The 17,274-nt window shown below is 33.7% G+C and overlaps 4 protein-coding genes across 4 annotated transcripts; all 4 read right to left on the bottom strand.

Annotated features, from left to right (window-relative positions):
* Positions 1-815: 815 nt before the first annotated feature.
* On the bottom strand, positions 816-3,993 carry LOC108216070 (uncharacterized). Its single transcript, XM_017388735.2, has 3 exons — positions 3,834-3,993; positions 2,349-2,507; positions 816-1,365 (listed from the first exon to the last, which is right to left on the bottom strand). The coding sequence occupies exons 2-3, from the start codon at positions 2,500-2,502 to the stop codon at positions 1,106-1,108; spliced, it is 414 nt and encodes a 137-aa protein (XP_017244224.1). The 5' UTR covers positions 2,503-2,507; positions 3,834-3,993; the 3' UTR covers positions 816-1,105.
* Positions 3,994-4,905: 912 nt separating this feature from the next.
* LOC108215945 (monooxygenase 1) lies at positions 4,906-9,079 on the bottom strand. The gene is made up of 6 exons (XM_017388585.2): positions 8,823-9,079; positions 7,718-7,864; positions 7,410-7,460; positions 6,486-6,651; positions 6,104-6,332; positions 4,906-5,650 (listed from the first exon to the last, which is right to left on the bottom strand). Exons 1-6 carry the CDS (start codon positions 8,903-8,905, stop codon positions 5,139-5,141), a joined length of 1,188 nt encoding a protein of 395 aa, XP_017244074.1. The 5' UTR covers positions 8,906-9,079; the 3' UTR covers positions 4,906-5,138.
* Positions 9,080-9,916: 837 nt separating this feature from the next.
* Positions 9,917-11,857, bottom strand: LOC108219016 (chlorophyll a-b binding protein CP26, chloroplastic). The gene is made up of 6 exons (XM_017392245.2): positions 11,503-11,857; positions 11,330-11,414; positions 11,032-11,082; positions 10,656-10,776; positions 10,348-10,482; positions 9,917-10,259 (listed from the first exon to the last, which is right to left on the bottom strand). Exons 1-6 carry the CDS (start codon positions 11,711-11,713, stop codon positions 9,999-10,001), a joined length of 864 nt encoding a protein of 287 aa, XP_017247734.1. The 5' UTR covers positions 11,714-11,857; the 3' UTR covers positions 9,917-9,998.
* A 627-nt stretch (positions 11,858-12,484) lies between these two features.
* On the bottom strand, positions 12,485-15,929 carry LOC108219017 (uncharacterized). Its single transcript, XM_017392246.2, has 3 exons — positions 15,659-15,929; positions 13,085-13,259; positions 12,485-12,875 (listed from the first exon to the last, which is right to left on the bottom strand). The coding sequence occupies exons 1-3, from the start codon at positions 15,798-15,800 to the stop codon at positions 12,779-12,781; spliced, it is 414 nt and encodes a 137-aa protein (XP_017247735.1). The 5' UTR covers positions 15,801-15,929; the 3' UTR covers positions 12,485-12,778.
* Between the last annotated feature and the right edge of the window lie 1,345 nt (positions 15,930-17,274).

The following is a 17,274-nucleotide window of genomic DNA, read 5'->3' on the forward strand; positions in this document are numbered from 1 at the left end:
TTGTAAAAACTAAAAAAATAAGAAACACTTATAAAAATCTAAGAATGCTAGCTTTTGTTTCAGGGTTTCTGCTTATTTCTCAAATACTTTAATCAGTTATAAGTTTTAACTTGCTTCTAATTTCTACTCCACTTTTTTATTTTAAACAAGAAGCACTTATTTTAAGCTCACTCAAACGGCCCCATAATTTGTATCACCGTCAAAGATATCAATTTTCACATATATTAAAAAATAACTATACTTAACCACAAATTGGTTGAAAATAATAAATGCGATCAGGCATGTACAAATGGAAATATTCCCATGGGGTTGATGCTATACTTCCCTTAACATGACATGCAGGTTGGTTGAGTTGATGCTATACTTCCCTTTAACATGACATTCTGGTGTTGTTGGATCTTAGTCTTACAACTCAGAAGTTAATCATTAAAAAAAAATTAAGTCAATTTCTGATTTATAATAAGTCCGAATTTGAGAAATTGAAACTACCAACTTTCTTTGTGACCTATTTTTATTTTTTTATAAATAATTTGTAATATTTTATTATAATAATAATAATTTTTATACCCAGTAAGTTGTAATTAATAAAAAATCCAAACATATAACTTAAAAAATATTTTTGATTTATAATTTTTTTTTTAATAATAAGCAATCAGCACTTCTTTTCTGGGTTGAAGTTAAACCAAACGGTCTGGCTTATCATACACTTGTAAATGACCGAAATAACGTGACAAGTAATTCATGTTTAACAATAAGAAAGTGTTGTTACACTGTTGCTTAATCATGTGTAACACTGACCCTTGGAGCATGAAATATATAAGAAAGATATATTGGGTAGATATTTATAATCCACAACATATGGCCACATGCTGTTTAACCAAGGTAACAAAAAGTTTACACAGACCACCAACAGCTGCACAGTGACAACAAATAACTGAACTCAAGTTCAATTTAAGAGAAGCAAATTGTGGCTACAACCAAAATGAAGCAACATGATACATAAGCAAAATACGAAAAATCCCAGTTAGAGCAACTACTACGATGAAAATCCATGCAAGCTCTGGCATTGAAGTACATCTTGTATCCTTTCCACACAAAGTGACAATTAGCCAGGGCCGACTTTGGGAATGTCGTAATGCTCGCTCATATTTGCTAGATACTGATTAAAATCTGAAATACGGTCACGGTGTGATTTATTGGCCACCTTAGCCAGCTTGTGTTCGTCAATTTTCTGCCTTTGTTCCATATATCGTCTCTCAGCTGGAGTAAGGCTCTCGATATGGGGGGCAGCATTTTTATCTCCATCATATTTTTGGGCATCATCCGTATCTTCCTCGTACTGATCAGTTAAATCAGTATTTCCACCTACATCGAGAAACATACCATACTTAAGACAGTGAATATTGATATTTACATAACAAAGGACGAACATGTTAAAGATTTGTTTAAAAGTTAGAAAGTGAAAATACAAACTGCAATGCCTTATACATTCTAAAACATGTCTAATCACGTTGAAGGTAATAAACTATTTTCAAATAATAAGAGCTCCGTGGGAGAAAATGGGAGGATGTTCTCAGTAATTAAACAACAATTTTTACCTAGGTGTTCCAGCCATCCCAACAGATCAAATCCAAGGTGCAAATACCATCACCTCGTAAAAGTCAAATTGTCCAGTAAAAGAATGATTCTTTCCAAGATAGCGATACATTACATTATACAGTTGCAGGTTTGCCAGTGCTCAAATCCCCAGATCTTTTGAGGACTTATACTTGTCAATATTTGATGTACATGTGAGGACTAACATGTTTGTGGCTGATGTTACCATGAATAAATAAAAATTTATTAGTTCTATCCTTCAGCAGCCTCTGAAATTTTATAAATAAAATTTCTAAGAGCAAGCTGTAGAGTGAAGTTAATCCAAATAGATTCTGACTTCTTAAACCAGGTGTCACCTTTTTCAGATCAGAGCTAAATTATAAGACTTTGAATTTAGAACTTACAAGGCCTCTCGTGTATTAATAATATAATAATTCGATATATAATTCCCACTTCCCAGGCCTTTTACACTCTATCTTACTTTTTAGAAAATTGGTTTCAATTAAACTCTTTCACAGCTAATACTTTAACCATATTTAGAGTTTGTATAGCTCATGATAAGTTACACAGACATTTGTATAAACGTAATAATCAAATGATTCTAAATGTAAAATTAACCTTTCGCTTCATACTTGTATATATTTGGCTTTGTCAAAAATATAAACAAGCAGCATATGGTCAGCAATAAGAAACTAAGGAAGCAAGCCAGGGTTCTGTAGAGGTATGATACCAAAAGAAAAATTCCAACTTACCACTCAAAGCCTCATTGCTTATAACCTCGGATACCTTATCACTAACAGCCTTGCTGTGCTTCTTTTTCTTTTTCTTCATACCACCAGCCTTCACATCCAACGCTTTGCCCTTCAGCTTTAGTTTCCCACCAATAACATTCTCATACGAAGACATTCTCACTATGTGAAAAATACAATTAATGTCATCAAACCATCAAAATCAGATAATCTTATTAACTTACTCCTCATATAATAAAGCACAATCGACTTGCAAAAATGTGTATAATACTTTTATATACATGGCGCAGGTATAGAGTGCCGAGAGACGAGAGGCACTAGGTACCCACAAATTTTTTTAAAAAATGTTTTTTTTTTTTTTTGAAATTCAATACACATACACAAGACAGCCCAATGCCCGTATAGCTTTACATTGCTAAAAAAAATTAGAAGAAGTAAAGTGTGTGATAGAATATAAGTCAAAAAATACAGCACTTCTTATCTGTCAATAAGTACAACTTCTCCCTCAAATTAAAGGGTTAAGGGCAAGTCCACCAATGTCCAAACAAATGCCCTATAAATATACTACAAAAATATTGTCCTCGTGATTTAGGACACATGAACTCCAACAACATGTCTTATAATTGTGTCTTATTATTATAATAATAATATATTTGAATTATTATTGGAGGGAAGGAAAATTTGAGAGTTGAGAGATGTATTAAAATAGAGGGAAGCTAATATTATATTGATAAAAGTAGTTTAGGACAAACATAATGGTGCCTTAAAAATAAGTCATCCAAAAACATAATGGTGCCTTAAAAATAAGTCACTTGTTGGATGTCCTAGTGTTTTAAGGCACCACTAGGACATTGTTGGAACACTCATTTCTTCCAAATGCCTTAAATTTTGATTTTTTGGTTTAGGACATTGTTGGACTTGTTCTAAGTATGAATTTGGTGAGTGAACTGGGGTTATGTATCCAATCCTTCACTCCTTTTCCCGCAGCACACATACGTGACCCTATTTGGCAGTAACCACAAACATCTCAAGTTTAAAAAACTTGACCTGCCAGAATTGTAACATGGGAAGTACACGGATTGCATCAGTCATGAGCTTACAATTCCCACAATTTTACGAGCAAGAGCAAAAGAAAAACATAAACCCAAAGATTATGAAACCATGATAAGTTTGGTAAGCTAATCCCAAGATGTTCCCTATACCACACCATCACTTAATTGAGCGACAACAAAACTGTGCCCAACAAGTATACCTAATTATCTATTAGACTTAGCAACAGAGAGCAAAGAAGCTCGAAACATCACCAATTAATTACTAGAACAATTATTTATCAACATACAGCAAACATTAAAGAAATATATAGATAGGCCTAAACTGAATTAATCGTATCATTAAAAATTAGGGCAGATATGAAATAGGAAATTACAAAAAGCTTATATAGCAGAAATCACATGAATTACAATTACAGCTGTGTGTATTTGTGAGTACCTTGCCTTCTTCAGAGTCGTGCAACGTTTCTGATCTCTCTCCGTCTCCTTCGTTTTCGTTTAATCCCCTCTTCAGCCAATCCCACGCGATTTATCAACGTCAATTTTTCCTACATGTTAAACAAATAAAAAAACTTTTATTGTGTTCCTGAAAATCGAAGTATTTTATTTATTTAATTTTATAAATTTGGGTATCTTTATAATTATCGCAAATACTCTATCATAAAATAAAAGTCTTTTGGTCTTTGTTTACTCAACATAGCTAGGAGAGTTGAAAGACGTGTTTAATATTTTTTCATTTTGAAAGTCTTTGATAAGATCTTTTAAAATATAGATCCTTAATATCTTTCCACTTTGAAAGTCTTTGATACAATCTCTTAAAAATATAGATCTTGTTATTCAAATATTATAATTCTTTTTCAATTTTCATTATTTAAATATGATATGTTTTAACTTTTTGAAATTAATTAGTGAAATAATAAAAAAAACCTATTATATAATTCGGTTTAGTACAAGTTTTTAGGAATTTGAACAGGACCGGATCGAAAACCGTTTTTTAAAAGATTATATTGATTTATAAGCTCTAAAGTCAACTGTCCGAAATATAAGAATGCTATTGAAAAAAATCACAAAAATATGAAAAAGACATTTATTACGAGACAGATTATTTTGTGAAGACAACTCCATCAGTATTACCTGTGGAATTGTTCCGGTTTTACCAATTTTACATTATGATTTTAGTTGATTTTTATTCACAACAATTATGATATGATAGTTTATGAACATTTTAGAATAATAAAAATATGATATTTTTAAAGAGAGAAAGGTCGTTAAAGTTGATTTTAGACTAGTAATCTAAAATTTTATGAATTTTGAGTATGAAAATTAGATACATTTTTGTAATAATAGAATAAAATATAAATAATCTTCATCTCATTTCATATTGAAATATGCCTTAATTTTTGGTAATTGTGTGAAGGTGACTTCAGGATGATTATGCCCTTTTAAATATGTAATCAACTTTAAATTATGGTTGAAAAAATACTTTGGCTAGTGTACTTTAGAATTCAGAATTCCTGTAAAAGACGATTGAATTTTTGAAAATAAGTTCAAAAGGCAGGAAATTTTGTTCTGTTACTGGTAGTACAATACTACAAATACAGCAGTATCCATCTTTCAGAAACTTGGCCAGCGCCTATATGAAGGATGAAACAATACTAATGGCCACTTCAACTACAGAAGCATCAAGCTTGTAACCACAAATTTATTATGGCATGAAAAACCTATGCAATCTTTAATTTGAACATCAAAGAGTGCCACAATCATATTTAGTTTGATAACTGGCGTCGCGGAAGAGAATAACTGTGAGGACAATACAAGCAAGCTTGACTAGCAGTGAGGTAGATTCCGTTATGAGTAAACCAGTAAGGTATGTTTGTGTAGACAGTCGAACTATCCTCATCCTCCGATCCTTTACATACTGGTCAAGTGCTTCTATGATAATTGCTGAATCAGTTGGAGTACATGATATTTTTTTGGCCAAGCTTCTGGCAAGTACAATTGCATCTTCCAAGCCTGCTGAACCACCCTGTCCAAGAAATGGACCCATTACATGCATTGCATCTCCGGCTACTGTGACTGTTCCTTTTCGAAAATTTCCCAGTAGTAAATCCCAGGGTGCACGGTATCTCAAACGTGTGGAACAAAGTGAGTCAAGGTCACTGTTTATCACCATTTCTGAGACTTCTTCTGGGAAACCTTTAACTAATGACAAGGCATATTGCCTGATAAGTTCAGCGTCCACTGAGACAATGTTATCTGCTCAGCACAAAATTTAACAACATTAATTATACAGATAATGACACTTAAGAGTAAAGGTAAAGTTTGTGCACATCTTACCCTCTACATTCTACGAGATGGATTGATAGGGTGTGTTTGATAATTACCTCATAGAAGATATGAACACTTTCAAGTAGGAATAGAATTTAACAAAAAGGAGTAGGAGGGTCGTAAGAGGTGTTGCTTTTCTAATAACTACAGTAATAAAGGTGATTAATTTCATTAGATCTAATATATGCTTAGGTTGGTTTAAAGCTGGTTTTGCATAAAAGAATTTTTTGTTTACAAGAAAAAGTATTGGCTTCACTGAATACCTGCTTAAAAAAAAGTTAACCTAAAGGATATTAGTGATTCAAAAGTAGCTGCTCTACAGAGAGCCAAAAGGGATCAATACAGAACTCTAAGCTTTAAAATGAGAAAACAAGAGTTCACCTGTTTGCATCCAGGGGTGTGCCACAAACCAGTAAACTAAGTTACTATCAATCGGAATTCGACCTACTGAAACATTGTTTATCCTCATGCGTACAGACTCATGAGCAAATGAATGACCGTTTGGATAGTTAGTTAAACCTATAATCGAACAAAGATCAAAAAGTTTTGTAGGCTTGAGCTCAAGGAAATCTGCAACCGTTGATTTGGCTCCATCACACCCAATCAAGACCTATTAATTGAAAACACAAGCAAAAAGCGCTTCATATATTACATTTTTATAGTTTACCCTATTGGATTAATTACTAGCTAATGCTTTTCCATTAAACTTTGTCACTCAATGTGTCAAGAGAAGTCCTGTTTTGTTCTCCAAGCTACTGCATACCTTGGCTGCAATAGAACTTCCATCCTGAAGCTGTACCACTGGATAACTAGTTTCAGGGTCCAGTTTTACTGAGACAATTTGATGTCCAAACTTTACAACATCAGGCGGCAAAGCATTGTAAAGGGTGTCAATAAGATCACTTCTTCTCAAGCAACGTGCTTCACCACTGCCAACCCAATAAAAACATAGTACCATTTACTACTTTTTCAAGATCTTGGTCGAAATTTTAAAATAGAATTGCACTGTGTAAAGTCACAAAACTTAGAAGGTGCTAATATTCACTTTTGGCACTAACCCCAGAACTCACTCTGTACATATATATTTAGTACGTAAATACACACTCGTACACATACCGTCTCTCAGTTTTTGTGTGAGAAGTCTACACAATAACATACAGCTAATATAGATATTTCTCTTTTTATCTTCGAATGCTAGACTCATGGACCCCTTCATTTTGAAGCTTTAACTTTCGTGCTTATCTTAATTTACTACATGTGACCTTGGTGCACATCATGGGTGTGCACATATTATTCCTATACTGCAATAAACATTGGAAAAAGAATTCTTAAAATAGGAGAATCTAGAAATGATGTACCTGATATACTCAGAAGGCTCGAATTCATAATTCATGAAAAGATGTTCCAATATGAAATATGAATTTAACTTGTTCATTAATTCATATTGGAATTTAACTTACTGAACCATCAGACCAACAAGTACTATCATCTTGCAGAAATTACCATACTGCAACCATAGTCGCTCAGTTGCACTTAGATAGACGCATGTAACAGTTAGTAGTGTTATGCAGTGCAATATAGCAGGAACACATGCAGTAAGAAAACTTGTTCGTAGTTTATGCTGGTTGAGCATACCCAAGTATATCATGCTTTTAACAATATAAAACTGCAGAGTAGATGTAGTTACCTCAATGGCATATCTTGCTGCTTGTTCTTGTCAAGCCATATATCTTTGGTCCTATTTACAACCAACATTAAAAGAAGCATCAGAATTTTAAAAACAAAGCCAATTAGAGAGTAATATTCCAAGTCCTCGACTGAAATTTAAATTTTGGCTCAATATAGCACGACCGGTTGTTAATATTTATAATTATCTTCTACTAAAACTATACAAAATTATTTTCTATATATACGGCACACAGGCAGAAACAAACACATAAGAGCTGATAATAATACTTCTAATAATTATAACAGACTAAAAGTGCATAAACATACCCTAATATGGGAGTAGCAGTTTGTCTAAGGATTGAAGCAACATTAAGCTGATGCAATGCGCGCCATCCATTTGGCATAATGGTGAGGGCTACCCCAGAAGATCTCAAACTCTCCGATCTTTCCAAAACTGTGCATCTGATACCTTTTCTGCACCAAATATACCAATGTCCAACTTGTGATTTTATACGACTCGGAATACCATAAAATGATAATTCTTTTTATGAAAAACTCACTTAAAAGCCTAATTTTCAGACCAAAAAATCACGAAAAAACCGTCTTTTGGAGCAATATGCACCCATAGTATGAATTTGTTTTTCTGAAATAGGATAGCTCATAGTATATGTTAGCTCCAATACCATGTTCACAAGTCACTAAGGTTGTTAGTCAACTGAACAGAACAACAGATTGAAAACTCAATGTGGGATGATATTAACTAATGCGACGGATAAGTTTGCTAGAAAATTGGAGATTAATGAAAGCAGCAGTGCACCAAACCAAAAAACCAAGGAAAACCAAATTAGAACTATGAACATCAGTGCAGATCAAAACAGATCACCACTTTAATAAAAAGACCTCAGAAAAGTTAGTAAAATTTTCTATCTACATCTTAATAATAATAATAAAATACTTTGATGGCCAATACGTTATATACATGCATTTGCGCTCCACCCATAGATGAGGTGATGATCCTTTTGACCACAAATTCACAAGTCCGACATTTCAAGGATTTGGCCCAAACTTGCAAGTTGTGTATGATTATCACTGGAGGTGATTCTGTTAAAACTAACTTAAGGAGATTTGCACCCCTGAAATGCACATGTTATCTTTGCTGCTAGAGGTGTGTCACGAATGTGGATGCGTATCCACCACAACTGCATGTGGGGTATCTTAGTCCAGCTTCCCAAATTCTGGTATTTTCCATCACTTCTCCAAATTTGAAGGTAATTAGGCAATTTTTGAAAGTTGAAAGCATGGGCAGAGATAAAAGCAAAATTCCCAAATGAATTGCAAGTGATCATGTGTTTAATTACAAGCAAGGATGTAGAAATAAAATTGTAGCTGTGTAGATAAGATTTAAAGGCAGATAGAAATGAGTTGAATGTACCTGTGAAGAGCAAGGGCAGTAGCAAGGCCACATATTCCAGCACCAACTATCACCAAATCCTCCTCAGACTTCACTTCACCCATCAGTATCTTCTGCTACTTGCTTAAACCAACAGCTGTTTAACTGATCAGTCTTTATAACCTGAAAAAAGGCTTCAAGTCTTTTTCTGGTAGCTGGAAGTTGGCAGTAAAGCAATTATTTCAGACTTATAATTGTTCCTGCTACTATCAGATAAGGGCCACTTTAACTATTCTCCCCGCAAATCCTCGATTCGGTCCATTCATTTTCAGGGTCTCCTGTTCGATTTTCAAAATCTAATTAATTATTATAAATTTTTAAAATCATATAGAGTAATTTACATTTTGCACCCCATAAGTTTAGGCGTTTTTCGATTTGATCTCAAACAATATTTTTTTTCAATGCGCATCCGAATATTTCAAAAGCGCTTCGATGTGCACCCTCTTGACCTTCACGGGAGACCGTTAAAACTAACATATGTGGGGTTTACACGTTACACTCCGCAAGTTTTTTTTCAATACACACCCGAATATTTCAAAAGCGCTTCGATGTGCACTCCTTTGACCATCTTCCGTCAAATTGACCGTTAAAGTTAACATATGTGGGGTTTACGCGTTACACCCGGCAAGTTCAATTTTTTTTCATGAATAAAGATCCAAGAGATGGCTGGCTTTGCATACAACCCCTCTGAGTGACCAATTAATCTCAATTCCCGATTTTTATTTGATTTTTAGATCGTCCCTTCTATAAATTATTAATATATATGTGTGTGTGATATTTTTATTAATATTATTTATTTATTTATTATTATCCATAATATAATTTTTTGATTTGATTATATTAATTTATTAATGAGATGAGAACGGATAGAAATCCACCACCTAATCAAAAAGTGGTTGTACATCCATTAATTATTTTCTTTATACACTATAATTTTATACGTATGATCCGCATGTGCATTTGTTGTTAATATTCAACCAAGGGATCAACTGTTAACTTGATGGTATTGTTCTTTCTGATACGCACTAGTAATATAATTGAATCATCCGATATAATCGACATTGTAAGAAGGGGACTGATGGTTAATTGCCTTTAAATGCCACAATAAATTGTACAGTACATTTGGGATTTTCCAGAGTACAAGCTAGAAAAAACAACTCAAAGAGTAGGGGCTCGTTCTGCGGCTCCTCCAATGACAGTAAGCAAGTTGTTGCCGAAGGGATCACTCAAATGAGCTGAAAGGTTCTCCACAGGTCCCTCTCCAGTTACATAAGCTTGTATAAAGAATCCGAGCATCGCAAACATTGCAAGTCTTCCATTCTTGATCTCCTTCACCTTCAGAAGTGCAGCCTGATCAGGGTCATCTGCTAGTCCCAATGGATCAAATGGACCTCCGGGGTGAAGTTTGTCCTCCAAATCCTACAAATCAAGAGATGTCAAACATTTTTGTTTTAAACTGTCTTTACAATGCCAAAAATGTTTGATTAATACGCAGAACACTGCATACCAAGCCATTGGTGATCCTGTAGTACTCTGCGCCACCAAGAAGAACAACCTCAGCAACAACAGCAAGTACAAGATTAATGGGAATGTTCTTTCCAAAGTAATTCAGTGTGTTTCCGTCAAGGAGTAGAGCTCCGGTCTGCATAATTGTACATACAGATTTAAGAAAGAAACCGTAGAAATCGCATAAATGGCATGTCCAGGACACATGAATACAGCAAAAGTTTCTTTTTCTTTTTCTTTTTTTTTGTGCCACAAGCAAAAGTTTCTTAGTTATTTTTTTTTTCAATTGATAAGTACTTAGTTACATACCTTGAACCAAACAGCTTCAGGGCCGCAGTTAGCTCCATATTTGTTGAACGCCTCTGGGATGATGAAACCAGCAGCTCCCAGCATCGCCCAGCGAGCATGGATAAGCTCATATGCTTGATATCTGTGTACATATTTGACAAAATTTAATTACATGCTCTTCGTATATTGTTCAATTGTAATGGCTTAACAACTGATAGAAAGAGATAAATTACTCTTGGAGTGATTTGTCAACTGTTTGTTTGGCCGGGTGCATATGCATTTACATTGTGTTTGTGTGTGCGTCCATACAAGTTAAATACAAATTTGATGCCAACAAAATTGAAGGCATTCATGCAATTAAAACGAGGAGACAGTTATACGATCCATGTCTACTTACTTAGCAAAGTCTTCTGGTTTCTTGCCAAGGCCAAAAGGATCATATCCGTAGCTGCATTAACATAGTGGACACAAAAATCTGAGTTTAGTTTCACATTCTTCTCTCATACATTGTACCATGTCTATGTCTTAGCCGAAAACATAACCAATGTAATTTGCTTAAGTGAGAGTCAACAACGAAACCATATGGTAACTAATACTTTTACCTCAAATTCTAGATTTGAACCTAATAATATATGATTCTAATAAAACCTTATGATATTAAGTGAATTAGTAAGTGAACATAATACAAGACTTACTCTCCAGGAACTTCTCCATTTAGGTACTCAGGAATTTCAGATCTGTCCAACAGACCTTCTGGCAAGAAAATTCTCCTCTCAGGACCTGGAAAAGAGAAGACCACAATTTGAAGGCCAAGTATATGGTAAAGCTAAGTAAATTTGCTCTGCTGAGTCAATTTTATGACACTTACCATACCACTTGGCGAGTTCATCGGACTCGGGGGCAGCAACAACAGCCTTCTTTGGTGGAGGAGCAGCCTTCTTACCAAAAAGAGCAACCGTTTTAAAGGTTGCAGGGCTTGATGCAGATGGAGCTGTCCTGGAGGAGAAGTTGAGGGTGTTCCCTAGCATTTCCGACACTCCGATGGAGGCTGCCGCAGTGGATGCTGCTAAGGAAGCCATTGTCTGATTCTGATGAGTTGCCGGCAAGTGTAGAATCTGTTTGCAATGCAAGAAGAGTGTAATGTGTTAATGAAATTGTGGTGAAGAGCAGGGGACTAAATGGTTTTTCTGGTGGATGTGGACTTGACACCTAGGATTCAACTTACTGGTCTGCATGGGAATCAGGGAAATCCAATGTAAGCTCCTGATTGGATGGGAGTGGTGACATGGCAAGATGATGTGGCTGACGTGGACTCAGAATCATGCATGTTGTGGATGTCAGTGCATAGATTTGGATAACATTATATCTCCTCGCTGCTTTCAAATCCTGTCTCTATTCTCCTCTTCAGTGCAATTATTTGTGGCTAACAAAATTCCCTCATGTACTACAATCTAGCTTTCGAAACAGAACTAAAATAAACAATATACGTATTACATGCCATTCCTAATAATTTCATGTAATACTGTCTATACGAGTCCCTCTTTTGTTTTTTCCCGTCATAACCCCCGCTTAGACACGAGTCACACAACTCATAAAACCTGAAATTGTATTCGGAAATATGCAATTCACTTCAAATTACATTGTCATTTCTAATAATCAAGTTTATTGTAGGTTTGAATGTTAAATCCATATCCCTCTGTTAATCTAGACACCTCATTTCATTATATCTAGAATTTCTAATGATATCCATGTTCTCGAACAAGATTTGAAATAGTTGCATATCAATGCGATGCAACTTTCAACTTCCAATGGAACCAAATAAGCACTAATTAAAAGTTACCCACAAGAGATAAGAAACTAGCATCAAAGGTTATCCTCCTCTGTTGAATTGAATTGCACTCCTAGGACTTTACTCTAAACAACGAAGTTGAGCAAAATACTGTAAGAGAGCATAACTTCAGTCTTCAAGTATATGAATGACTAGGTACATTTGCTGAGGTTGTGCAAAGCTTGGTGTCTGCAGATAATATAATCATATTGTAAACGATAACTGTCTTCATTCTTGTATATATTTCACTGGACTTGCCGGAGATAGATACGGGGACGCTGAAAGTGTTAATATCACAGGAATCTAGCAAACTGTATCAAAGTCTTCTCCATTTGTCCACCTCTTTGGAGGTTGCTCTGATCAGCTTCTTCGTATTTACAACAAGATCATCCACAAGGGTCCCGATCTCATCCCTGGCATTCAGAGAAAGAATTCATGAAATATATGCAACTTAGATAGATGACAATTGACAACATCAAAAATATAATATAGGTGATGCTAAATAACAATCTAAAGGTGATATAGGTGGAAAGGGGTGGTACATGGCCTACATTCTATATATTATGCAACAATTAAAGCTCAGTGCCAGAGGTAACTTGTGATACGGCATGTCAAAACTTACTGGATAGGGAGATGTCCAGGCCTATGAAATATCTTCCCCACATTAGTGTATTTCCGATATTCATCATGAGCAACACCCCTTCCAACACCATAGCCAAAGCCTACCCCAATCCCACATCCAGCACCAAGTCCAAAACCAAGCTGTAGACCCGGGAATCCAGCACCAAAACCTGTGCCTGAAGTAAAGCAAGTCATTTTTATTAATTAATACTACCTAAATTAAAACATGTGGATATCACAAGGAGGGAGGAGGAGAGGGGTGGTTCCACAAAAGATAATAGTAAAAAACAATCCTATCCTGTTTTTTGTTCAGGTAGAATCTGGAAATGGCAACGAGCAGCGTAACAACAGCGATTGAAATTATTAAATATCATAAACGAAAACAAAATCTTCTTGCTAAGTTCATGTCAGACTTTTACTTACTTTCACCATAAAGAATATACTCCGTTGTTTCAAAATAAAAGACTAAATTGAATTATATGCATTTTAGGACTAGTAAGAAGAAATATATCTTGATTCTTTATATTAATTTTTATAATATTAGTTGTAAAGATATAAATAAATGTAAAATCCCAACAATAATATTTTATTTAATTAATGAAAAATATAAAGGACGTAATAGTTATAAATCATTAAGAAAATAAAACATTAGAAAGTTACCAGTGCAGATATAACACTAATGAAACCAAACCCATTGACTACCGAGTCTTGGGTTTGACTCCTGTACAAGCCAACATCATGAGAACCACTAGGGTTCAACACTTTCGATACCCTACAGAATCTATACCCTAATGGCAGAACAGTAAATTCTAGATGGATCAATGCTAATTGACTTATTTTTACCCCAATTACAAACGTGTTGAACCTTAGTGATTCTCATTGGTTCTCATTTTCATTTGCCTTGTATTTGGTACACAACCCACTGAGTCGTAACCTCAACTAAACCAGTATAAAGGGATCCAAGTACATGATTAAAATTCAATTACAGAACAATATAAACAATATTGAATCTCTATTATGAGTAGAGTCAAGCAAACCGAACCTTGCAGATGAAAAACATTTAGTGCAGGAATTAGGCCAAAAATTTGACGACCCGTAGGCCCAATTTTGAGTAACCCATAGGCCATGTTACTTCTTGCACCTGTTCATCTTTAATGATGCAGGATGAGGAAGGAAAAGAGGGTCTAAGGTCATTCAATTGAAGAAGAACCACTACCGCTAGGATTTCTCAATCGCAAAAGAGAAGAATATAGATGGATCGCAATTCGCAACCCTTGAGAAGAGAAACAATACTCAGTATTGACTAATCAATCAAAGTAAGATGGATTGCATCTCCTTGCATCTGTGTAAGTCCCTAAAACTTAACCGCAATGTAAGATCCTAATAATCAAAGTAATAAATCCTTTTCATTGTTCTACTACTACAATGTAGAATATTTCTAATAATCAATTTATCTGATATAAGTAAATTTTAATAAGTTACAATCTAACTTTATTCCTAACTAATAACATAGAAATAAACGTAAACTAATATTTTAATTGCATGTTCTGCATCATTTAACAAGTTCTTTCTTTCTTACTTGTATGTGTAAACATAATCCTACTCAACAATAAGACAAATAAATGATTCTGTGACACCTTTGTTATCTAAATACATCAGTAATCTTCATATAATGTCCATACAAGAAAACAAATAATATACTTATATACGAGTGATTAAGAAACACTTTTCAAAAACACAATAATGTGACCATCTGAAAATAGATGGGAAAAATGTCATGTTCCATGTCATTTCTCTGCAATAGAAAGACCATATCACAATTTTAATTTTTGGAACCACACTAAATCTAAAAAATTGGTTGGTGAGGTAAAAAAGTTAAAATTTCAATTGTTCATAGTTGGCGACAATGTAAGCAAATATGATAGATGAAAGCTTTCATATAATACAAAATTACTGCTAGTTTCATCACCACTCATCCATAAAAATGTAGCCAGATCTTAAATCAATATGTTAGGACCTAGCTCACAAAACCTCGAAAAATACTTTATTTAAGGGGTAAAACAACAAGAGAACCCTAAGGTATGTTTGTTTCTTAGGATTAATAATCTTTGAACTATTGACCAATTTACTCTAAATTTATGCTAATTTTAATACCTATCATTTGGACTAAATTTTAAACATATTATAGTTCATTTCTGTTGAATTTTACCTCTCAATATCAAGATTAATAGATAGATTAGTAGTAAACATCCACCCATCCTTTTTCTCCCGACCTGGTCAGAGTTTGGAATCATAACTTTCATCATACCCCCTTATTTGATATTTCTACTTGCATATACTCCAAAAGAGTTAGAAGGACTAGCAAGTCAGCATAGCCTGATTACATGGGAATTAAATCCTATGAAATAAGTCAATTCACATAAAGCCTGGAAACTCTTAATTTCATCAATCGAACAAACATAGCCTAATTATAAACAAGACGACAACTGGACAAGTAATATCAACAAAAATATATCATAAATTTTATTTTAAAAGAGCACAAGCACAAGGATACGTATAATATACACGTACGTACCGCCCATGAGACCGACGCCGAAACCAACGCCACAGCCGACGCCGATGCCGAAAGCAGGACCGAGTTTCCCGAGATTCTTGGAATTTACCGCCGGTAGCTTCCACAGTAAACCCTTTTCTTCGTTACTGTCGCGCCCGCTCATCGTCCTCTATATCTCTCTGTATTTTACACACCAAAACTCAAGACTCGAGAGTTGCAAGTTTGCAACGACGAATACAAAGCCCGCAACAACGGCCTACCCCTAATTACAGCCTACTGTGTTTTTCCTAATCCATCATTTTCCGATGGAAATTTTAAAGATATTTTTTTTTCATTCGTGAAATCTTACAATATTCAATTCGAAATCCTTATTGAGGTATTAATTGAGATTCTTAATTATATTACAAAATTTGGTGCTATTTTAAATTATGTTTTAAAATCAAATATTATTTGATTGAGATTGTTTTCATTAAAATTTGATGGTTTTCAAATATTGGTAGATTTTTTGGATTTCATAAAATGATGAATTGTGTGGCATTCTTAAGTCCGCGACATTTTATCAAAAATCCGCACAAAATCAAAATCACAGACAGTCCATTAAAATCCATAAACTAAAAACAATGCATTAAAATCTCAATCGAATACACTCCACTTCGTCTTTAAGGATCTTCCTTCCATCATTATTATTCATCTCAAGTACCAGTGAAATCATATACTCCCTCTGTCCCAATTTATATGTCCATGACTTAATTAATAATTATTCTTATATTATTATTTTGAAAATTGAAAAAATACATTTTAAAAGAGAATAGATGTTAATTATAGTAACATATTTTTCATATTTTTTTCTAATTATTTTATATATGTAAATTTCAGCCAAAATTCAGTCAATTTGACCATAAAAAGTCAAACAAAATAAATAAATTGGGACGGAGGGAGTCAATAAAATAGGTCCATAAAAAACAAAAACATAAATAAAATGCTATAATTTTACAAATTATATGATTAGTAACAAGATCTATAACTTAACAATAATATGAGTAGTAGCAATATGTTAGTTATAAATATACTATCACATTGAATAATAAAATAAAATTTGGATCAAAAAATATTCTTTTAGCAAGGATAAGATATAATAATTTATATTCAAAATTTTGATTTTCAAGGATAATATAAACTGACCATACAAGTGCTATAATTTCAAAGAATTTAAATTATAAGAAAAGATTATATCTTAAGGTTATTGGATAGCAATTCTATGTATGAGAAAATATTATATCTTTTATATTTGATTAATTCATTTATTTGTAAATAAAGTGTCTACCCACCATAAAAAATAAATAATTTTATAAGTTTGTTTTTTTGTGCTGGATTTAAGAATATTTAAATTGAAATCTAAAACAAACTGACAAAACATCCGATCTGGATATATACATCCTATACAAAATTATACATATTTACCAATTTAAGATCCAAGCCTAGATAACATACAATGAAAATGAAAAAAAATGTATAATATATTCATTTAGAATTATTATATACTGTATAATTGTATTTATATATTATAAATGTAGACGATCTATATATCAATGTAATTTAAGAAAATTAACACATAACATATGAACTAATTGATTTTA

This window comes from Daucus carota, chromosome 4 (genome assembly GCF_001625215.2).
Source record: "Daucus carota subsp. sativus chromosome 4, DH1 v3.0, whole genome shotgun sequence".
NCBI classification, from domain to species: Eukaryota; Viridiplantae; Streptophyta; class Magnoliopsida; order Apiales; family Apiaceae; genus Daucus; species Daucus carota.

Coding starts and splice junctions, on each gene's coding strand:
- LOC108216070 (XM_017388735.2), bottom strand. CDS start 2,502: ATGTCTTCGTATGAGAATGTTATTGGTGGGAAACTAAAGCTGAAGGGC. Junction 1,366..2,348: donor AAGCAATGAGGCTTTGAGTG/GTAAGTTGGAAT, acceptor TTCTCGATGTAG/GTGGAAATACTGATTTAACT.
- LOC108215945 (XM_017388585.2), bottom strand. CDS start 8,905: ATGGGTGAAGTGAAGTCTGAGGAGGATTTGGTGATAGTTGGTGCTGGA. Junction 7,865..8,822: donor ACTGCCCTTGCTCTTCACAG/GTACATTCAACT, acceptor TATTTGGTGCAG/AAAAGGTATCAGATGCACAG. Junction 6,652..7,409: donor CAGCAAGATATGCCATTGAG/GTAACTACATCT, acceptor TTGGGTTGGCAG/TGGTGAAGCACGTTGCTTGA.
- LOC108219016 (XM_017392245.2), bottom strand. CDS start 11,713: ATGGCTTCCTTAGCAGCATCCACTGCGGCAGCCTCCATCGGAGTGTCG. Junction 10,777..11,031: donor AAACCAGAAGACTTTGCTAA/GTAAGTAGACAT, acceptor ATATGTACACAG/ATATCAAGCATATGAGCTTA. Junction 10,483..10,655: donor CTGAAGCTGTTTGGTTCAAG/GTATGTAACTAA, acceptor ACAATTATGCAG/ACCGGAGCTCTACTCCTTGA.
- LOC108219017 (XM_017392246.2), bottom strand. CDS start 15,800: ATGAGCGGGCGCGACAGTAACGAAGAAAAGGGTTTACTGTGGAAGCTA. Junction 13,260..15,658: donor CGGCGTCGGTCTCATGGGCG/GTACGTACGTGT, acceptor GCTTTACTTCAG/GCACAGGTTTTGGTGCTGGA. Junction 12,876..13,084: donor CCTGGACATCTCCCTATCCA/GTAAGTTTTGAC, acceptor TCTGAATGCCAG/GGATGAGATCGGGACCCTTG.